This window comes from Squalius cephalus (genome assembly GCF_949319135.1).
Source record: "Squalius cephalus genome assembly, chromosome: 17".
Classification (NCBI taxonomy): Eukaryota; Metazoa; Chordata; class Actinopteri; order Cypriniformes; family Leuciscidae; genus Squalius; species Squalius cephalus.
The window spans coordinates 35,888,905-35,913,587 of NC_137138.1; the positions used below are offsets into that span (position 1 = coordinate 35,888,905).

General features: G+C 38.3%; 1 protein-coding gene across 1 annotated transcript in view; it reads right to left on the reverse strand.

Annotated features, from left to right (window-relative positions):
* Positions 1–24,683, reverse strand: part of LOC307174520 (uncharacterized protein) — a 58,785-nt gene that overhangs the window by 15,034 nt on the left and 19,068 nt on the right. Inside the window, exons 14-19 of the mRNA XM_079898384.1 lie at positions 18,209–18,637; positions 14,975–15,078; positions 14,051–14,205; positions 13,629–13,800; positions 9,590–9,716; positions 6,293–6,390 (exon numbers count right to left, since the gene is read on the reverse strand). Of these exons, the coding sequence (XP_079754510.1) occupies positions 6,293–6,390; positions 9,590–9,716; positions 13,629–13,800; positions 14,051–14,205; positions 14,975–15,078; positions 18,209–18,637 (1,085 nt within the window). The remainder of the gene's footprint in view (positions 1–6,292; positions 6,391–9,589; positions 9,717–13,628; positions 13,801–14,050; positions 14,206–14,974; positions 15,079–18,208; positions 18,638–24,683) is intronic.

Consider the following 24,683-nt stretch of genomic DNA (forward strand, 5'->3'; position numbering starts at 1 on the left):
CGCTTTCAAGGGCTTTGTGATCAGAACAGGATAACTTGGGAAGGTTCAGACATTGACATCTCTTACTATTCCTTTGCTGTCTGGATTGGCACTAATTACTCTGCTAAGCTTAAATTGCTCCCTGAGTGCAGTTTGATCTGCTATCCAGACAATGATTTCAATCGCAACGTTCCTGTGAATGCAACGCCACTTACTTCTTAAGAACAAGTCAGGACCTGCAAGCTGCCTCCATAATTTATCCACAACTGACTGCATTGCTTGGAGACATCTGAATGGGTAAATAAAGTTTCTTTACATCACCACTTTGGGATGCTTACCCTAACAATAGTGCATTGGGTGTCATGTACTGGATACAATCTTCCCGGGTTTGGACCCTGGCATCGATTGGCCATTTGTTAGCGAGATTGGCTGCAATTTCAAGGGCTGATTGGACTTCACTCTTGACACAATGTGCACTGCAGCTTCCTCAGCTTCATTCCTATGTGGAGAATCGGCTGGATGGATTTTCCAAATCCACTCCGTTCCCTTTTTTGCAGCATTTTCCTTTAGACCAGACTTGTCCATGTCCCCAATGAATGTGTACAGTCCCTGTAAAACCGGTCTTGCTCCACTTAAATTGGTATATAGATCTGAATAGATCTTCCTGGGATAGCCCCTGGCTGCAGCAAATCTTTTAAATGCCATTAAAAAGCTTTTGGTTGATTGGGCGTTAGCCAGTATGAATTGCTCTACTCGACATACAGCAAAAGACAACACCCCAGACCATCAGTGATAATCTTTTCTTGACGTCATCTTTCACACATTAGGGTTCAAAGAGATCTAGAGCCAGATTTACTAAACGGGGCAAATTGGCATGAGAGCGCAATTCCACAAATGCGCCGATGAGAGTGACAAGTTTTGCCTGTGATCTACTGCTGACGCGCAAATTAAAGAACACAGACGCAGTCCAATAATTGACATAATGACCAACGCAATCTAGCAGCGCAAATTAGCGTCGGGACCACAGATAACGCAGGTGAAAATGCAGACTGTGAAATCCTATCTAAAGAAGCCTAAGTATGTTGAAAAAAGGCAGAGGACAAAAAATGAAGAGTTGCAAGAAGTTTTGTGGACCAGGTATTGCGTGACTCCTTGTAGTTGAGGTTTCCAAGTCGTCTTTTATTTCCTGCAGCAAATTAAAAATAACATGGCTTGGCAAACGATATGTTCGGATAACGTCTTCCCTCTGGCATTCTAAAGAAATTAATACGAGTTGAATATATTTTCTCTCTTCTGCCTGCTCTCTGTTCGCAGTGTCTCCTAGCAGCAACAATTGCAGCCATGTCGCAAAATGGGTTAAGACATGCTTTTTTTGGGCGTTAAATTATGCCGCAAATACCAGTAAATTGACTAGCGCAAACATTAGTAAATTGCGTTGCATGATTCATTTAAATACTCTCCTCCCATAAATTTTGCATCTGAAAGGGAAACTCCTACAAACGCACATGCACTAAGGTCAGCCGCAAAAACAATTCACGCCTCTTCAGCGATTACTTTACACTGCGTGTTTTTAGTAAACTCAAAAGGTGCAGCAGGCTGCAATCTCTCTGGTGGTAAATCACCCATCACTCGCTGACATTTCTTTGCTTTTTCTACACTAAACACAACTTGCGACAACCCTTTTGGGCTATTCTCCTGCCTGTAATTACCCAGGCTTTCCTAATCCTAAGAAGACTTTCTTTCAATCCCTTGTGGCTTTCTCCATGTGATTCTCGGGATAGCAGTGTGGACACCCAGGCCCTGTAGGGTCGGGATCGGGATGATAACTTGATCTTCTTTAAAGACCTGCACTCTGCCACCGCAAACCAACAGCCCAGAATCTGCATCCTTATAGACTACCAGCCTGTCTCTGGTGGTGTTTGGGAAGGTTATACCTTCTTGCGCAGCACGTAAAATGTCTCGCAGGGCATCTTCTCTTTCTCTCACCGAGATGGTTCCTCCTGAAGAGACTGCCTCCCACTTTGGGTTGTTTAGGGTCCTAGTCCTGCCAAGGAACTCTTTTGCTGCTCTCCAAACCCACGCTACTGATTTAAGTAGTTTGGTCAGATCACTGAAATGCTCCATATTACACATGTTTTGAACAGCTGATCCTGCAGGTGGTCTCCTCGATTCAGCTTGGACTTGGATGAGATCCTCACTTTGCCTTCAGTCGATATCTACAGTTGTAGTTTGGACCTTGTCAGTGCAGCCGCAAATGCCTTCTTTTGAAGCTTACTGATGCTTTCTCATGCAGTAGCTGTAATATCCTTAGCAGACTTAATTAGTCACTCACTTCCTGACAAGCTCCGGAAAATTGGTCCATTTTGCCACTCTGAATTTTCATCAACGTCTTGAGGTCTTCCAATGATCCCTTCCAATGATCACGTCAGCAATGTTTTGTGGTTCTGGTCTCCACCACCTTTCTTGCACCGTAGTGATTCCTTGGATCTCTCCAATTCTGTTAGCGAAGAACGTTTTATGGCCATGGCTTTCTCGCTGTATAGCACCAAGAACTGTTTGGCTATCAACCAAGTGGTACCATTTACCAACTCTAATTTGGCTATGCTGCTCAAAGGACTTCCGCAGGCGTGAAAACATTATTGCCCATGGTTCATCATTGAAATTTAGGGCAGTTATAGCACTAGGGGTGTGCCGGTTTCAGAATTGGTGATGACGGTTATGACGTGAGTCAAATGTGACGGTTCGTAACATAACCGTCGGGGGGGGGTTCGTCTGTTATAGGACAACTTAGTCAGACACTGGTTAGCTATTTGATCGCCTAAATTAAAAAAAATAAAATTTATATTTGTGTAGTGTTCAATGTTGTTATCGATAGAGATACGCGGATGGGGTATTATTTCGTCCGCAACCGCATCACTAAACTCATCATCCGCACCAACGTTTTATGACCAAATTTCAAAGCCGCACCCGCCCGCCATCCGCCGATTGTTTTGCGGGATATGGACGATGCAATGCTCTGCTGATGCGAGCCGCAAGAAAGCCCTTGTCTGTTCTAGAAAGGATGCAGCAAAGATATTTAATGCTAATGTATGAGGCATAGGCCTACGCTGAGTTTCATTCATTTACAACGAGATGCGCTCTAGTTCACAATGCAATGCGAGTGAACGCGGCGCATCGGAGCCTCCATGTCACGGTTATTATATTGTCATTTGCTTTTTATTTATTAAATACATGCAATTGGTTGATGAAACATTTATTAAAATTAAGATACAATTTGTACAAAACAAAATTCGCTTTAAAAAAAGGCTTTCTAAAGAAAAATTAATGAAGTGGTAAAAATTGTGTCTGACGATTTACAAAACAAAACTTGCGTTGGTACTTGGCAAAGAATCAAATGCAGTTCGAAACGACGTAGACCATTAATGACACAGACTGTTAACAATTGTTTTTAATTAGTGTTTAAACATTCTCTATGATAAAAAATGTTTGTAAAAAATATTTTAATAACACGGTTTTGGCGGTTATACAGATCTAATGACGGTGTTCGACTATAACCGTTATATACTAACCGTCACACCCCTATATAGCACTATAGAATTTTTTTGGCCAAGCTGGATGTACTCCTAAAAGAGCTTGATCACATCTTCTCTGAGAACTTCGGAAAGGGCGGTGTCCCAAGTCTCATTGATTGAAACCCTTCCATCCTTTACCTCTTAGAACACTCTTCAAACTAGAATTGCTACCTTCTGCTTGAGTCATTAGGCCTACTGGATCTAACTTATTGCCACCGTCACACATTTGGTATGGTAGAACCATAGTCTATTATTCGATTTTAACTGGCTTATCCTCAGATTCTACCCTCCCACTTCGACCTGAGAGGTCCCACGGCTTGAGAAAGAATCCTCCAGCTTTTAAGATCAACTTTACCTTTGCCACAATAGACTTCAGCTGGTGAAGGTCATTGTGGGACCTGAGAATGTCATCAACATAGCTGTCATGATGGAGCACTCTGCGCTCTTCCTCAAGGAGAACAAAGGATGGCAAATTGTCAGTTTCACACATACCCTGCTGGCTTGTCTCCAATATTGACCCTTGTGACCGCATATTCACTTAGCTCTTCATCCACAGAGTCTCATCAAAGGAAGATGCATTTCACGATCTTCCAACCAAAGTGAATTGTATATCTTCTTGATGTCTCCTAATACACCGCTCCTGAATCTTAACAGGACAGCACATATCTGATTGAGGAAGTCAATTACTTTCAGTAACAGGTCGTTCATACTGACACCTCTAAATCTTTGACTGCTGTTCCAAACAAGACTCAATAGGGTTGTGACTGAGTGAGGATTAGGAACAATAAGATTGGTTACGTACCACACAGGCCCACCCCATTTAGTGATTGTGGTTTGGGATCATTTTACTGCAGCCCTTCTGTCCTGCACTTGAGTGCTATAGGCTGCCTTCCATACAGGTTCTTTGGCTAAATGTTTTTCCATTCTCAGGAAAGTAGCCTCAACTGCACACCTGTTATTTGGCAAGGAAGCTGGGTCTTCTAACCAAGGATATTTAGCGTGCCGATGCGGCTCTTTGCTGTGGTTGTCCTCCATGATTTAAGCAAGTACCTATCTTACTATTTCAATTTCTCTCTCCTCAGCAAGTGTCATTTCTTTCCCATCTGGTTGCCAGTTTCTGCTTCGTCTCACATGCTGCGCCAATGGAGTCCCACTTCCACCATTCCAGAATGTTTTGGCTACTGATTGCATCACTTGACTCATGGAATTGGGCCAATGGCTTGTGGCAGGCCAATGGACTATACTCTGTTACCTCTTCGTATTTCACAGCTGCCATTCCCATTGACCTTTGACCATTGACTGCAAAGTGTGTTTTGGACATGTGGGCCTACATCTACCTCCTCAACGAGCTCAGGATGAATTCGTCTAACCTTCTTTCCCAGTGGCCCATCCAACACAAGGTCTCCGACCATTCGTACTCTCTGAGGGGCTAACTGGCCTTCTCGAAGGCTTATTAATAATTCAACAACTTGGGGCCTCACTTCTAATAAATTAATTAACCAGGATATTGAGTCAAGAACCCTAGGGTTCTCTATAGAACTTCACAGAATTCTTTTTTCTAAGAGGGTGCTAAAGATAAATCTTTCAGCAAATTAAAAAAGGCACAAGAGAACCATTTTTACTAGTGGTCTCTGACGTCTGGAGCCTCTTTGCTACTGCTTGCTATAGCGTAATGACTCACTATATGTAAAAACAGCAATGGACATGAGATGTGTGCAGTTTGACTGAATAACTAAACAAATCTGTAAGTTGTAACAGGGTAGTTATAGGGATGGTTCGGAGTAAAATCAACCTACGGTCCTTTGCACCATGACCTCGGGCCAAACACCCCCCCCCCCCCCAGAAGCCTTTATTAAAACATTATTAAAGTTAGAGCTTATTTAGAGAAATCAGCCGAATGGCTTAGTGCAGGTAAATCTCGTAAATTACCCCACTAGTAATGCCCAGAATGGTACCAAACTTATACAGTACATCCTTATGCATCGCTTTCTGCCAGGAATTTTACGTGCTTTTCCCAAACCACTGAAGTGACTCCTGTTGTACTTACAAACTTTCCAATGCCTCGTTTTATGAGTACAGAACCTATTTGTAATACTGTATAAGTTTGGTACCATTCTGGGCATTATTAGTGGGGGTAATTTACGAGATACATCCTAGGATCCATTAGCGCCTGCACTAAACCATCCGGCTGATATCTCTAAATAAACTCTAACTTTAATAATGTTCAACCAAGGGAAAAAAGGCTTCTGGAGGGGGTGTTTGGCTTGAGGTCATGGTGCAAAGGACCCTAGGTTGATTTTACTCCGAACCATCCCTTTATACATGCACTAATCCACGTCTTGAACCAGATAATGGCTGCATCCAAAATCGCATACTTTCTTGAGTAGGTACTTATTTTGAATAAGCACTTTGCGGCTGCTAAAAAGTATGTTCTATATAGTATGTATGTAATCTGGACGTACTACATCTGCCATGTTGCCATTATCATGTGACCTAACAGCTCTTCACGGCCATTCATATATCATCTCCCGTGTCCTCAAGGGATGGTAAAGTGTTCATCGTATGCACACTTAAGAATCTCACCGGAACAAGTAGGTCATCCTGATATTTTTGCCAAGTGTTTTATGAGTACTGTGAGAACAGACATACTACTCTTGTCACATACTATTTTTTTCCCACTATATATAGTAAGAAAGTATGAGCAGCCCATGTCTATCTTGAATACATGTAAGCGTTCTTACCATACCAGGCACAGCAGGACAGTAATGCAGCGGATGTTGGTGGACTTCACCAGGTCACAGAGACTGTAGGTCTTCAAACTTCCAGCACTATCCTTTGACTGTAGCACACGTGTAACAACAAACATGTCTTGTTACACAATACTGTCAAAACACTGCATATAGTGTAAGCAAAAGACCATCTGATATCCACAGCTAAAACAATATCAAGCACTCTTATGCAGACAGTAATAATAACATCATAGACCCGGGACTGAGTTAATCACTGTGTCCATATATATAAACATATTTTAAATATTCATAATGGCTTACATAGAAATAGTGCAGAACATTAAATATTTCAGAACTAATTTTTTTTTGTTTTTTTTTTACATTTGTCAAATCATGCATTTTGTCCAGTTTCATCTCTTTCTGTCTTATCACGATTGGATAGCTATCCGATCAGAGAAAACACATGAAGTGACCAGGTACGGATTAATGGATTTTCCACACGCATCACATTCATTTTAATGTGTGTGGAATGTTTAATAGGACTTAACATACTTGGTTGAATATCGCCAAAATTTATAGCATTATGTACAGTCAAACTTGTGGTTGCGCTAATGGTTTATTCATTGACTTGCGCACTTTAATTCTCACACTTTAACAGTATTTATAACTCCTAACTTAATAAAACAAGCTGTGTTACAATGAGGAATGATTAACTCAAAATGTAGATCTGTATGCAGGTGGGAGGTAGGCCTACTATATCCGAATGAAATTATGGCAGGACCACTATCGTCAAAGATTATTGACAATTAGCTTACAGTTTGGATTGGCGGCATGGTTCTGTTCTGGCGTGGATAAGAGCAGGGAGAGCAGCGATAACCCCCTCAGGGTAAACAGAACAGAACCAACATAAATGTATAGCAGATATGTAATATATATATTCGAAGAAGAATATCAGAAGGCCAGTCCTGACTGGACAAGTGGAGCTGGGGAGGGAGGAGGGTAACTAGCTCTTGAGTAACGCAGTAAAGCTTTTGATAATTCTGAATTGACCTTATATATGGAAGCTGTGATACCGTTGTATTCCTATAGGAAGACGTGGATCAGCTGAGAGTCAGTCTGACTTGCCAGAACTAATGTTTTGCTTGTTTACATACACCTCTCTTGCCTTTTTCATGCTGTACATGTAAGGGCTAGATTTTGATTGATAAGCATGGAGATGCTGTGGGTTATTTGAGTCACTGAAATGTAAGGCCTCGGATAACTACTGTTCACTGGCCCACTCTTTCTGTCACACACTTGGCAGAAGATTCAGATATCCAGCCTTTTTATTATTTGATTTCTCTCTCTGATGTTTGAAGTTAATCTACAAATGCTGTGAGAAGCAACTTGTGAATAATGACTTTTTCTGCAGTCAAGGTCAGCTAGGCTGGGAATTTAGGGAGTTAGATAAGATGTCTACAACTAAAAAATATTTATGCACGTCAGGTGGGCATATTATGGGATTTTGAGGAAGACCAGGGTGAATGAAGATGAACTGGAGATTGTACATTAATGGTAAAAGGAAGTAGGAGGCCTTACGATAATCTGTTCATTTGTTTATCCAATACATTTTGAAAGTCTTTGTTCATTGAAAAATGTATATGTATGATTTGACTGAATTAATATTCTTTTTTTGTTGTTTTTTTGCTTGGAGCTCATCTGTTAGCTCTATGAGATATGTTTCGGTTGTAAGAGAGACTACCCTGGATCGTGATTTCAGACAAATACATTTTATAACAAATTTTACCATTGAGTGGCCTGACTTTAATTTTATTGGTATGTGGTGAAATTTTACCAATACAATTAAAGTCAGGCCACTCAATGGTAAAATATAATGACCTCAATTTAACCAGGAATAAAAAATAATTGAATCACAAGTGAACTTTGACTCTACTGAAGCAATGCAATGTCATCATACATAAAGTAATTTTCAGTTCCACTGGTTTAAATTGTATTTCATTGCTCAGCGGAAATGAAAATTACTTTATGTATGATGACATTGCATTGCTTCAGTAGAGTCAATGTTCACTTGTGATTCAATTACTTTTTATTCCTGGTTAAATTGAGGTCATTAACTAATAAAATCCAGAAAATAAGAGCATCACCTCACAAAGGAGGAACAGTGATTAACAAAATGTTATTTAAACTAGCGATAGTCGGCTTATTAATAGTGTTACCTTGAACTGACATATGTGAGTTTGTGAGTCACTCAGCAAATTAAACGGCTCCTCTTTTTTTAGTGAAATAAGCCTTAAGTAACAAATTGCCTACTACCGTTTCGTTGCGACATCTAATGAATCGTGTTCAAAAATACACTGTGTTGCACTGTGGAGTTAAACACGTGAACAGCACTTTAAATGCCGTGCAAGGATCATAACAGATTGTGTTGTTTATTGGCATGTAATTCTCCTCACTGAATTAATCATACACCTGAACTAGATTAATGTTTAAAATTACTTGTGCATGTGAACTCTGGATTATGAACTTTGGACTTTGAAAAAGCCTGTTCAGTGGAATGATTAATGCTTGTTTCTAAGAGTTGTGGAATATCTGATATTATGGTAGATGCAATTATAATGAGGGTTACAGTAAATACTGTTAGTAATTCAATGCGTTTAAATGTTGCCATTCTAAGTAGAAATTGTCCATTTCAGTGTGTGTTTCCTATGACTGCATATGGCTATTCATCTATCTAAACCAGTGGTTAGAGTCTCCACTCAGATGGGCAAGGAGTTTGACCAGAACAGAAGCATACCGACTGTAAAGTCTATATAATCATTATCTGACAGAAATGATCCTGACTGAAGGGGTGTTTGTGTGCCTGTCCAACATCTTTGTCAGTCAGTGAGTAATTAACTCTGTTACAGTATATAAACATGTTGCTTCATAAAAGATTATATTGCACAAAGCTAGGCTGGTAAATAAGTGCATTTGTGGCATGCAGTAAAAAATACTGTAGCGGCAAAAAAACCTCCTCTCACAGCTACGCTTCTGCGATGCCATACAGCAGAGTCATTTGTAATTAACTTACAACACATGACGAGGCACATGTGCAGCAGGTGTGAGATGGATAAAAGAAGCCTAAATCATGCTGTTTTCACAGTGCATTGAACTCTTTCAACTCCTCGTTATATGACCCCTCTAGTAGTAAATCAATAGCAGTTGAACAGAAAATAAGAGGTAGAAGAGCTTTGGTCATGTGAGGAGCTAAACGAGACTGTTTAAAGCACTGTGTGGCATGTGTAAAGCACAGGCAGGTGTAGACTTCACCTGATGACGGGGAAAAATGACTTCAGGGGCCTTAACCCCGTTCATCTTGGCAGCCTTTCTGAGAATCTCCTCGGCCTCGTCGACCCTTCCCTGAGACAGCAGCCATCGCGGAGACTCTGGAATAAACCTGCAAGCAACAACAGATCCTTCATTATACTTATTTAATGCAGCAAAATGAAATTCAATACGATCCTATTATGGTATAATAGTGTTAATGTTGCTGTTTGAGCATGAAAAAGCTCTGCAAAGTTTCGAAGCACAAAGTCCCTCCAGCGGGAGTTATTCTCTACAGTATATCAGTGTCAGTGTTTCTGAACTCTTCCAGTGCATGTGTGTGTGTGTGTGTGTGTGTGTGTGTGTGTGTGTGTGTTTCTCATAGGTTATTCCGCCCTAAGTGGACGTGTAAACATAAACGTAAGCGCGCAGTAAAAAGAGGAACGGAAGCGCAAAATCCCCAGAGAGAGAGAGACAGAGCAGAGCATGTGTTGCCCACTGAATGCTGCTGAAATTGTGTTTTCGTAGCTTTGATTGTGTGAAATCTGTGAAGCTTGAGTGAGCAAATGATAATGTTTTTTCTCTCCCTCATATTTCTTTCTTTTAGTGGTGTGTTAACCACATGTGTAACTTGAGAACAAACTGCCAGTGTCATGAACAATGTAGGCATTTTTGACATACTTTTCTCCTGTTCATGTTAAGTTAAGGAGATAGGGAAGTTCTTGTATTTTCTTTTGTCCCTGATAGGATATTTAATTTCTAGGTTAAGGTAGTTTATTATTTTGTCCTGGCCTAGCCCTGAAGTTACTTTTGCGTTCTTATTTATTGTTTTCACTGCTGGCAGAACTTGTTTCCCTGAGAGAGACGCTCAAAGAGTTCTTGTAAAAGTAATCTGCTTGATTATTTTTCTTTATGCTTCACCCCTGAACCCTAGACCTTGGGTCGTAACAACTCCCTGAATTCCCTCCATTGTAGTCTTGAGTTTTCTTAACTTGTCTAAAATGTAAACAAGCTTTTTGCTGTTCCACTGTACACACTATATACACTGTGAATTATGTAACGTTTTTTTTTTCTTTTTTTCGTGTGTGCATAAATTTATGAATTATATGGACTGGTTATTACGTGTCCTTTTGGAGTCCCCAAGTGTCCTTTTTTGGAAAGACAATTAAATTTAACTTGAAAAAAGCTTGCAGAAAATACTGTTCCCTTTCGAATGGGACCTCGCACTGCGTCTGAGGAGACGCTATGGAGAACGCCTCAGCGTGACCGGTGTCTGAAGCACGTGTGCAAACGCGACAATTGTATTGGCCAGTGAGAGAATATGACATCACTACCAGTGCGACCGTGAGTATAAGAGGGCGCCTGAGGAACACGGCATCCTCTTCTTCATCTTCAGGAGCCGTTTGTTTGTATGCTCCCCTTGTTTTAGAGGGTTGTCATGTTAAATGCTCCCCTTTGTTTGTATGCTCCCCTTGTTTTAGAGGGTTGTCATGTCAAATTAAATTTAACTTGAAAAAAGCTTGCAGAAAATACTGTTCCCTTTCGAATGGGACCTCGCACTGCGTCTGAGGAGACGCTATGGAGAACGCCTCAGCGTGACCGGTGTCTGAAGCACGTGTGCAAACGCGACAATTGTATTGGCCAGTGAGAGAATATGACATCACTACCAGTGCGACCGTGAGTATAAGAGGGCGCCTGAGGAACACGGCATCCTCTTCTTCATCTTCAGGAGCCGTTTGTTTGTATGCTCCCCTTGTTTTAGAGGGTTGTCATGCAGAGTACTCTGATCCCTTAGGGCTCTGTCTATTTTTTTAGTCAAGCTGACTGGCTTTTTATGTGCCTCTTTTTAAACTAAACCGTAAGTTTAGTTACGGTTGAACTCCATAGGGCTAGACCAATATAATTTTGGCTAAGCTAAAATAAGATCTGCCTTCTGATGGTTTGGTTCAGGTCTTATTGTCAGATTGAGTGGCCCTCGGTGAGCCCCCTTGACAGACCTTATAAGGTTCAGGCGTTGTTAGTACTCCTTTAGAGGGTCATTATGCTGTGTACCCCACTCCTTAGAGCTCCCTTTGTTTGAGAGTTAAGTTGAATGGCTTTCTCTAAGCCTCCTTGACAAGCTTTTTTTTAGCTGAGCATTGGTAGTACTCCCCTCGTTTTGGAGGGTTATGTTTGAGTATTTGGCTCCTTAAGAGCTAATTTACATTGTTAGAGTCAAGTTGATGAGCTTTATGAGCCTCCTTGACAAGTTCAGTAAACTAGTCGAGTTGTATGGCTCTTGAAGAGACTCCTTGACAAACCTCCATTGTTTATAAATGTCATGCTGAGTACTTCACTCTTTAGAGCTCTGTTTAACTTTAGTGTCAAGTGGAGTGGCTCCAGGCGAGCCTTGACAAAGAGTGTCGTCAGGTCTCCTCTCGTTTAGAGAGCTGTCCTGTTGAGGCCTCTACTTCCCAGAGCTCTGCATGGTTAGGGTCCAGAGTTTGTCTCCAGTCTCTAGATAGGAGTGGTACTGGGTCTCCTCTCATCCTGAAGAGTCGTCCTGTTGAGGTTTTCACTCCTCTGAGCCCTGTGGGATAGTGGAGACGAGCGGCAAGGCTCTCTGTGAGCCTCCTCGATAACACGGTTTTAGTGTAAAGGGTGATTAGATCTCCTCTCATTTTAGAGTCGTTCTACTGTTCTACTGTTCTGTCGTTCTACTCCCTAGAGATCCGCCTATATTATGTTGCCAAGTGGTACAGCTTTCAGTGAGCATCCTTGGTAGTCTTGCCTTTTTAGTAAAATGGTGTAGTTAGGGCTCCTCTCATTCTAGAGAGTTATCCCTGAGGTCTCCACTGTCTGGAGCTCTTCCTTCTAGACAGTAGCACTAGGTGTCGTAATGAATGTCTTTGGCCGCTGTCCTTAGTGTAGAGTGTTGTTAGGCTCTCTTTAAAGTTCTTTAAAACGGAGTAATCTCTGTAGATGTAACGTGTTTTGGTTTGGTTCTGTTCTGTTTCTGTTCCACGCTTGTGAATGTTGACCTAGGGCTCTATCTTACACCCGGCGCAATGCAGAGGCAAGCGCGACACAAGTGTTTTTTGCTAGTTTCAGCCCGACGCAGTTATCATTTTCACATTGTTTAAATAGTAAATGCATTTGCGCCCCTATGTGTTCGCCCATGGGCTGCTGGTCTGAAAATGAGGTGTGGTCTGGCGCATTGTTGGCGCGTTGCTATTTTGAGGCAACAGAAATAGACTGAGCCATTGATCAACTGAAACCTGGTCTAAAGTCAATGGCGCAATAATTTTTTTGTTATTTAATGAGCACGTTAGTAATATGTGCCTATAGACGGGTCCACAACGTGCGTACACTCTGATTATTACACACACAGGGATGCACAGCAACACACAACTGGCATTTAAAGGGAATGGGAGATGAGACTCTGATTGGTTTAATGCACGTAAATCCCAAAACACACCCATTACTCTTTAAGAGAATAGGGACAACCCTTTTAGACCATGCGCTGGGAGCGCTGACCATTTTTCCAGTCATTAAACTAGCAAAAGTGGATTCGGACATGCCCTAAGTGAACTTGCGCTGTGTGCTTTAGACCATGAGCTTAAAATAGCTTAAAATGCTCTGTCTATTTAAGCTCTGTTTCCTTCAGTTTTTTGTCAGTTCTTTGTTTTAATAAAAGTTAAACTGCTGTGTTTAGATCCTTTGCTCCTTGTTTATTGCAACCCAACTGTGACAACAGAACCTCACTGAATCTTTTTTCTAAGAGTGTAGAGTCACAGACTCAAATCTGCAATATCCACATGGGTGAGTCTGAGGCCAGAGAGCTTTAAACTCTTCATGAGAGATGAAAGTATAATCAAATTATCCAAATTATCATAGCTTAATGGGAATGTTAACAAAACGTTCTTAGGGTGTTGGTAGGTATAACCCATCTTATTCAAATGACCTTTCTGCTGCCTCTTTGGCAAGCAAGTGTTCACTATACATGACTGTTCTTCTCATGTCTGGTGCATTATTAAATATCGCCCGTCCCATAGCAAAGACCTACCACCATAGGGGCATGCAGAAGAATCCAGGGATGGTGAGGACCAGCAACAGCGTTCTCCAGTCTCGCAAGAAGTAGGCAGCCAGTGGAAGCATCATGTACCCGATGGAGAAGAAAAGACACACGCCAAGAGTGGAGTAGATGTCACGAACGGATGGGCTAAATATTTCCATTCCTAGGGGAAGGACATTTTCATGAAAACATTTTTTTTTAGTTTAATCTACAGTCTGAATTACTGAGAATATTTTTAAAGTAGATTCTGAGACAAAAACATGCATATGTTTTTAAACACATCCTAAAAATGTGCTGCCAGTCATCATTTTCAATAATAAGCTGTTTTTATGACTGAAAACAGTAATGTAAAGATCAGTTGTGATTATTAAAGCGTACACTAAAAAAAAACACAGCACATCAAAAGCCTTTACCTAAAGCAAATGCTGTCAAATAGTTTGAAATCTGGCCCATTCCAGCAATGAAAAACAAGATGCAAAAAATCAGCCAAGATGGGGAGAAGACTTGAATGAAGGTGAATACTGTCTGAATCCCCATGGTAATAAACAGCACTATCTTCCTGCCAAACCTGAAAACCAAGAAGAAGACAAAACAAGTTTATTTCCAAATAGGCAACTTTCCAGTTTTCACCAGTTTTTATGAGAGTGCAGCGACTGATCTCTTTCTGCTCACTTTCTGTGTATAGTCCACTGCTTTCACAATCTGAATAAATTGTGGAAAATATACATAATTATAACTATTGCAACAGACTGGACAAAAAAAATCTGATGTGTCAAAATAGATCTGTGTATTAAGTCGAACTGAGACACCAGCCAATGTAGTGTTTAACGCGTTTCATTGTTCTTCATTTTAACAACTTTTCACTTGACCTTTTTAAAAAAATGTTGTTTTTTTTTTTACTTAATTGAGAAATATTTGAAGGCTACTTGTTGTTTATGCACAACATAAACATTTATGTATTATTTACTTAATACAGTGAATTCAGGTAAAATGGGACAATATTTGCCATTGGGACTGGGAAAAATGTCCCAATTATCCTGAATTAACCAAATACACTGATCCCAGCATTCTGATGATTCGGCTTCTTTTAAAATGATTTGCATTGGCAGAGAAAAAAAAAAAACAGTGTAAATGGCCAATTTTAGTTTGAAACACTAATGAATTGCTTTGATACAGCAATTTAATAAACAATATCACACTTGAAATCCTGAAATCACAATCAATCAGGATGACCAATGGCCTAATTCTTTGCCGAATGAGATATTTGTGCCTGCCATTAAATAATTATAATTTTCACATGTGGTTTGAGGGGGAAAAAAGGTTTGATGCTTTCTAACCTGTCAGAAATCTGTCCAGAGATGACAGAACCTGTCAAAACCCCAGAGAAGAAGAGTGAGGTGGTCAATGGCACTTTCCAGTCATCTGAACACACCAAATCCCACTGCCGTTGAACAAACAGTGCAGGATTTGAAGGGATTATATCCATTTGTAGAAGGAAAATAAAACAATGTTCAAAGTTAAGTTTTTTAAAGTTCTGTTACGGTCTGACCCATGAAAGCCTGGAGTGATTTACATTATTTTTGACACTTCTATTCATGATTGAATACAGGAAAAATGGAGACGGGGCTAGTTGTCACAAGGGCTATTACAATAACTTTATGGATTTTCTGATAAAATTCTATTTACATAAATGCTTGTTTTTCTGTGAAACCCATAGTCTAACTCAAAATCCAAGTTAGTGATATAGCCTTTGTTTGTCCATGTCTTACAAAACAGGAATAAGAATTGACCCTTACTGAGCTTATTGTGAACGATTCATAATCTTGAAACAAAATGTCATATTTTGCTCTTCAAAACTTCCAGTATCACATGATCACAGATCACATAATGCTGATTAGCATATGAACACATTGGATGCACATAAGTGTATTGCTTATAAATGTCAATATCACATTAAGATGGTTCCAAATATTGGTTTGATTTTTTGTCACCTTTTTTTGTGCTATTTTATGAATTGTTTTGTTTCATAGTTATCATTCAGTTTGTAAAGCTACTACATATCCTATAACAGACTTAAAATACAGCTCCCTATTTCTTATTTCAAACAAATCAGTACGAATAAAATGCTGGTCTCTGTTGCCGCAGGATAGGTCACCATGTTTTCACTGTTCTGGACCTTTTTCTGTAGGACAAAAATGTGCGAATGTTGAATTGTTTTTGTAGTCAATACCTCAAGGCATGCATCTATACAACTGACTTTCAATAAAACATTCACTGGATCACGGCGGTATAATGTAAGTTTAACGTTAGACATTCGGTTTCATACCCATTAAACTCTCTGCAATGCATTTCATGTTTTCAGCCCAAACCAACTCAGATACACAAGAACAAACAACCTTTGCATTTACCATTTGCAACACCAAAATATATATCAATTAGCCAATTAACTAATCAATTAAACAATTGAACTATATGACATTATTATATCAAACAAATAAAATGTTTATTGCACAAGGCTCTGTTTTTGAAATTAGCATTTAATAATTTAATATTTAATAACAATTTTGGAACTTTAAATGTATTCAATACTGTAAATATTTAATTTAATTAATCAATCAACAATACTATTGATCAGCATTACCAAACGTGGACGTTTTACACTAGAAACAAACACTGATGTACTATTTTATTTAATACTGTGAAGCTGCTTTGATACAATCTGTATTGTGAAAAGCGCTATATAAATAAAGTTGACTTGACTTGACTTAAATCCATTAAACACTGTTTGCATCAAACCAACTGTAAATTACTCAGAATATATTCCTCATGACATGTTTGTTTTTCAGATTAATCTAATATTTTTTATAAAGATTGTTTCTCAGATTATTGATCTGGTATTACAGTACGGAACCCATTCAAATTACTACACTGTTTGATCTAAAGATATCAAACCAAACAAGGATTATATTCTGAGTAATTTACAGGCCTGATACCTATAATCAATTTAAATGGGTTCAGTAACTGTCTATAAAAAATACCAGATTAATAATCTGAAAAGCAAGCCTTGTGCAACATGAGGAATAATATTCTGAGTAATTTACAGTTGGATTGATACCTTTAGGTCAAACGGTGTTGTAGATTAATGGATTTAAATGGGTTCAGTGCAAAAAATACCATACCATATAAAAAACTATGTAAAACAATACCAGATTAATAATCTGAAAGGCAAGCCTTGTGTATAATAGGGAAAACTATTACAGTTGGTTTGATGCAAACGGTGTTGTAGTTTAATGGATTTACAGTATTGCATAAATTTAAAGTACCAAAATTGTAAAAATTAATAATAATAATAATAATAATAATTCTAATAACAAAAACAGCCTTGTGCAATAAAAGGGATATTTTCTGAAAATGTATCTATTAGTGTGATACAATAATGTCATATAGGCCTAGTTAAATGGTTTAATTGATTTACAAAGCTAATTAATATAGAGTCAAACCAAAATTTATACAGACACCTTCAACATTTCTCACATTATCACAGTTTATTTGCTATAGATCAGAAAAAGGTAATAAAATATCAAGAACTCAGTGGATATTTGACTGGTTTTGTCCGTCCTTCTGTTAGACTGTCTCACACATGAATTATGTTGAATATCTGTCAGCTGTTAAATTTAACTCCACAATTAGATAATACCAGTTTAGCTCAACCAATCACCAAGCAATGCTTCATTGTGTTCAGTCTGTGTGTAAAAAGAGCATTAGCAATTAAAGAAAACACACTTCAGCAAAACATGATCAGCTCAAAGTGTCCCAATCATGTTTTTGGTTGCAAATTTTTTATACATTTTACACTTTACAATAAGGTTCATTAGTTAACATTAGTTAACCATGAGCAATACATTTGTTACTGTATTTGTTCATCTTTGTTAATGTTAGTTAATAAAAATAAAGCGGTTCTTTGGTTGTACATGTTAGTTCATAAGATTTTAATAAAATATTAGTGAATGTTGAAATTAACATTACCAAAAATTAATAAATGCTTTATAAGTGCAGTTGATTATTACTTCATGCTAACTAATGTAGTGTTAACTAATGAACCTTATTGTAAAGTGTTACCAATTTTACTGGTAGTCACTGTATGAAGAATTCTTGGGTATAATATGTCACAGTTTATTTTGCTATCCTCACTTACATAAATGAACTACAGTGTCCTGCACACACTAGTAAAAAAAAAAAAAAAAAATCAAAAATGATATCTATAATATTTGTTGGTTTGACAGTAAATCTTATTTCTTGAAATTAAGCCCTGTGCAATGCAAAGGAAGTTTGTTAAAGTATTTATGAGTTGGTTTGGACTGAATACATAAAGTGCAGAGAGTTTAATGGGTATGAAACCGATTGTATAACGAATGTCAAGCGTCACTCGAGCGACAGGTGGAGACGAACCGGAACAGGCTTTCTCTGGGTCCCGGAGACCCCAAATCTTCCCAAACTACATGCCAATCTGAACTTCAGTACTACATTAAGCTGGCTCTGGCTGAAGTAAGGAGAAAGCATCGAAAACGAACCTCTGTAACAATCGTGGAGATGTATATTTCATTATCATACACCCAGCCGTCCATACAGGTTTCCCGAGGAATATCCGAGACATTCACATCCACCCACGGGAGCAAACCCCTGTCCGAATAGTTTTTCACGATGTCCACTCGGTGTCTGGAGCATTTACTGAAGCGAGACTCCTCGTCCAGAGGAATAGACGCGTTTCTCCATTCATCCGTGATGTTCAGAGCCGCGGGAATCAGACAGCGATGAGCGGGTGTATCGCCCATGAAAACCATGGATAACCCCGTGAAGCCATTGGGAATAATGCTGAAACACAACAGAATGAACAGATTCCTTTGGAAATGTCCCCAGTCTCCCAGGAACGCGGTGCTGTCATCGTAGTCTGGAGAGTTCATGATAGTCGCAGCACATCTGCGACAAAACCTTCTTCTTCGCTGTCAACGCGATACAACGCTCCTTATGAGCAGCCGATTGCCTCCACCTACTGTACAGCTTACATGTGTGATGTATCTGTATTGTTTTACTTTTTATACGAGGATGTAATGCTGCCCCACCCACCCCGAGGCTCAGCTCCCTCCTCCAGCTTACACTCCTCAACCTCCAGGATGAGCAGAAGCACCACGATCCCTGTATGGCAAGCCGCGTTTACATTTAATCACTCGCAGGATATGAATTCGTGAATAGGGTTGTTGGGTATCGTTTGAATTTTAACGATTTCGATTCCGATTCTGCTTATCAATTCAGATTCTTATTGATTCCTAATTTCGATTCCAATAAGGTAAAAAAAAACGTACATATCATTCACATTTAGGGCCCTATTTTAATGATCTAAGCGCATGGTCTAAAGCGCACAGCGCAAGTTCACTTAGAGCGTGTCCGAATCCACTTTTGCTAGTTTAATGATGGGAAAAATGGTCGGTGCTCCCGGCGCATGGTCTAAAATTCTCATAAAGAGTAATGGGTGTGTTTTGGGATTTAAACCAATCAGAGTCTCATCTCCCATTCCCTTTAAATGCCAGAACTTTGCGCTCATGCCATGGCGGATTCGCTATTTACATGACGGAATTTGATCGTGGAAAGACGAATGCGTCTCCAGAGAGGAAATGGAAGTGCTGCTGTGCGTCCCTGTGTGTGTAATAAGCAGAGTGCATGCGCGTTGTTGACCTGCCTATAGGCGCACATTACTAACATGCTCATTAAATAGCAGGGCTCGAAATTAACTTTTTTACTTGGTAGCACTGGTGCTCCCAACTTCAAAAAGTTAGGAGCACCAGCAAAAATTTAGGAGCACCCACCAAAAATTAAGGAGCACCACAACTACAAATTATATATTAACAGCACTGTAAAAAGTGAACAGTTGGATCAACTTTTAAAAATTACTTCAATTGGTAACACCTAAAGAAATTAAGTTTTCTCAACTTAAGTTATCACGTTTTTCACGATAAAACGTGATATTTTAAGTTGAGAAAACTTAATTTCTTTAGGTGTTACCAATTGAAGTAATTTTTTAAAGTTGATCCAACTATTCACTTTTTACAGTGAGATTTTATTTCATCCTGTGGCCAAGATTTGAAATTTGGTCTTCTGGCTCTATATCATCTCACCCCGATGATATTGGCACATGATTTGTCATTTGACATAAATTTAGTGAAGGCAAGCTCTTCTTTGGCGATGGTGTATGCGGTGTTATATTCATAGACAGTATGGTTATATTTGACGTATCCTGCCGATTAAAAGCCTTAATAATCGAACCTGATGAACCTGATTTGTTTGCCACACACCTGTCCCTGCATTTTTTGCTTGGCACTTGGCACTCTATTGCTATTAATATGCTGTATTAATCTTTGTTAATCTTAGTTAATAAAAATACAGCTGTAATTTGCAAACGTTTTTTAGAGAAATGAAAACAGGTCGCACCACAACCATTTTTTGCACTCGCACAAATGCTCCCAAATATATTTTTAGGTCGCACAGATTAAATTTCAGGAGCATATGCGACCAAAATGGTCGCAATTTCGAGCCTTGAATAGCGTAGTCTATGTTGCCTCAAAATAGCCACCCGCCAACACTGTGCCAGAACATACATCGTTCTCAGACCAGCAGCCCATGGCGCACAAATGGGCGCAAATGCATTTGCTATTTAAAAACACCATAGAAAAACAACTAGCCTAACTAATATACATTTCAATCATTATTAAAGACTTTTTAAATTAAAAAAGATATAAAACAAATAAAAATAAAAAAAAATTAGCAATCGCAACAAATAGATACAACTGAACAACTATACGATTGAAATAAGCAGTGTTTTAAGATTTTCAGGTATTCAGGTTCGAAAATGTGATTAAATGTAAAATAACACTGCACTTTATAAATAAAATATACATTATAAATATAGTTAATTAATGTAATTAATAAAATGTTAATAAAATGTAATTGTTGATATCACAAATTGATATCCTGCGAATGATTAAATGTTAATATAGCTTGCCATAATCTCTATACATTATATCCAATGCTCTAGCCCTTTATTCTAGTTTAAAACAGCCCTATATGTCTGAGAATCTCTCAGATCATTCACTGGTCTACCTCTTACATTATTAAATAGACTAGTACGTGGATCATCACATGTGTTACATTTAAAACATTCTCTACTGTTTCTAAAACATCACATTCATCACATACCATTTTCATGCTTCAATGAACAAATATCATGCACAGATATAACCCTGTCAGTCCCAATTTAAATCAAGAGATCATTACCTTTCTGTACCTTCCATAAAACTGTTCTTTTCCAACTAATTTTGCAGTTTATAATACCATCTCCCTGTGCTAACTCTCTCTTTTTTTTGTATCAGGTGTTTTGTTTACCAACAAAAGTGAACTGTTATACCCTCTGCTTTCCCTCTGTACAATCATTTATACATTTCCATCATAGATCTTCTCTGTCAGTTCTACATTACACTTTTGAGAGCTGACGACAAATCCGAACAAATTACAGTCCTAATTCGCTTAGTCTGTTCAATCCATTATTATAGTGTGGAATATACAGTTTATCAGTTATTCTTAGACTTCTGTTTGTCTGAATATACTACTTGATTAGATGTATCTTTAGATGTATCTGTAAGCATCTGTGGTTTGCCTGCGGGGTGTTCCAGAGAGCAGGTTATGTGACATACCCAGCTATGGTGAAGGGTAGTCGAGCGGAGAGTCTCGCGTAGCCAGAACTTCAGGCTGACGACAGAAAGTCTGCTTTCATGTTCACTGCCCAGAGGCCGTCTGACATGTGGAGCAGTGCCGTCAGTTCACCACAAGCCAAGCCATGGGGAACTCTTGCTCCCTCGACGTGACAAAAGTGTGTGTGTGGTGCGCCCAGAGAACTATAGATTTGATCATAAGTAACCCAGAAACTTACAGTTATAGACCACTGTTATAAGAATGAAGGACTTTCAAGTACTTCACGCAACTTTCTCCAGCACTTTAAAGCTCAAAAGTCAGAATATGATCCAATTTAAATGTTATTTTTAATGTGATGACCAAAAACATGTTTTTTTTTTGCATCCTTCAAAGATTGTCCACATTTGTAAAATCAATTTTTTTCCTTCTCATTTTTGTCACTTTTTGTATGTGAAGTATAGGCGACACATTTGTAGGAAAGTTCACAAAAACTTTTCTTCAAATTGCAGGAAAATGAAATGAAATTACAGAGACAGCGAGTAAAGAGCTCTTCCTTTATAATCAATGAACCTGTTCCATGCAAACTCATTAAAACATTTTTATCAATGAATCTGACTAAACTAATCTCTTATTTATATTGTGTCTCCGCTTTGTTCGTGATAATAAGAGGATTTGTGCACATGTAAACTCTACATCGAGGGAGTGAGTGTTTGCTGTAGTGTGTTGTGGTGAATTGCCGCCACTGCTTCCACACAAAGCTTCTTCCGCCAATATTTTTGTATTTCCAGCAATCTTTTAAAACTGTACGATATACAGTTGTACACGATGTACAGATGTGTGCAATGATTGTTGTCACTTCAGGTTAACATCTCCCTCAGTTCAACCCTGATGGCATCTAAAGTCTGATCTCATTGCTCCATATCAGATCTAGACTGATCCAGTTTCTTCAGTTCTGACGGCGATCCTTCCCCATACACACCTATACTAGAGCGTATTACGGCTTGATTTACCTGTTACTGGCGCCCCATATTGAAGACATGCAATTTATTACCTTTACATTTGTTTTCAGTTTTCTTAATATGTCTCCTCCATGTTAATTTCTCACCAAAGATTAATACAAGATACTTGAATTCTGGCACTCTAATTGATCACATTATTTTCTTTTTCTTTGTAAAAATCATATATCGAGTCTTTTCGTACAGAACATTTTAATCCCCCATCAATCAACTTCACTTATTGTTTCTTGTATTCCTTTAACTACATTTCTTAAATTCCTCCCTCTTTTCCGTACATCAGCATATAATGCCTTTCCAATATTTGGTTTAACTTTTTCAAATATATCATTAATCATACAATTGGATTGATGACACTTCCTTATGGAGTCCCATTATACGGCGCTGACATTTCTTCCCCTATTCTTACCTGGAATATTTTCAAATAGGAAATCTGATATCCATTTATACATTTCCCCCTATTCCAAGTTTAGTTTAATTAATAGTCCTTCCCTCCATTAAGTGTCATAAGCTTTTTTTAATATCAAAACTGCAACAAGGTATTCTCTCATTATAAGTGCTTTTGCATCATTGTTAAATAATATCAGAGCATCCATTGTAGATCTTTTGATCATATTTATTTATTTTCCTCCAAAAAGTAATTCAACCCGTTCTTACTATCATTTTCTCCATTACTTTGCACAATGTAGATGTGAGTGCAATCAGGTTTTTTGCATCTTTCCCTGGTTTAATCTATTGGTAATGTATCACTATTGCACTTCTCCAATCTTTGGGTAAAATGCTTTCATTCAATACACGATTATATTAATCCAATAATGCATTGATCTCTGGCAAGTTTTTATCTTCATCCATATTTTTTATCTGCTACTGTTTTTTTCATATGGACATTCTTATATATTTTACTTATTTCTTGTCTTTCTCTTTCTCTTCTATTACAGGGATCATTTTCCTAATCATTCTCAATACCACATGCATTTCTCAGTCTCTCTCCCAATAGTATTGCAGAACTCTTTTGCTCTTTTAGATTATCCTTATTGTAATTGACCTTTTCTTCTGATACTCTATGATTGTATCTTGAGTTATTAATCTTGCACCGTGCAAAAATCTTCAAAAATGCCACCGTGCATTCTTCTATTTTTTTTCTTTTTTTTCTCCAATATTTTGCTTTTGTACGGCATTTTGAATGAACTGGCCAACGATCACTGCCAATATTATCTTCACACTTACCAGTTAATGCTGCTGACATTATTGTGAGATCCAAACATGATGGGCTGCAAACCAGTGAATGTTCTTCTATAAAAAAAATATATTTTTCCCATTAATATCAGTGTTTTTACTACCCCATAAACAATTATGTGCATTAAAATCCCCACACATAATAATTTTGCCCTTCAATTTAAAGTGTCACCCTTCACTTCTTTTAAAATAGTATTACTTATTCCTTTACATGGATTATTAAAAAATATATAATTCTGATTAGGTCATTCATTCCCATTATGTATGTATTCTGCATGACTATTTTCATATGCTATGCTTTCTTTAATAAATGTTGCACACCCTCCACCTCTGCGTCTTCCCTCTCTACTACATGTCCATTGATCTTGAATTCCTAGGAGCTGTTTAGCATGTCTCTTGGATACAAATAAAGTCTGGTGTTCTTCCCAGTTCTGTCTTTAAATGCTTGCCCATTTGCTATGAAGCTCCTAGCATTGCAGTGTAGTGGAAGCAAAGACATTATAGGGTTATGAGTTGTTACTCATGTCATGTCCAAAGCAACAGTTCCTTCTTATGCTTTTAAAATCTCATGGACTTTCCTGAAATTCCTGTTAACTTTAGGAATTTATTAGCTCTGCACATCCTACAATTATCTTTAACTTGTCCGACTCCCTTTAGCGCTGTAGGGAACAACCGGGCTAAAGACACACCTTAAGAAAAAATGTGCTTTTCACTCCTCCTATAGTGTATGATTGCGGGAATAATTATATATGTTTGTATTGAACATTAGTGGAGCAACAGATTTTGTGTGAAAATAAATCATAAAAGTGTTTTTTATTTATTTATTTATTTAAAAAATCTTATAAAGGTGGCAAAAGACACAAATACAAATACTTCAGCTAAATAATGTGTTTTTCATAATGTCTAAGTTGATACTTGTTCAAAACAATCACTTTAACAAAGTTTGTACTATTTTCTGTTTATTTTGATAAATAAAATAATTAATTAAATTTTTGTTCAATAAATACCGTCATTAAAATATGATAATATAAAAATATATTTTAAAAATACAGAAACA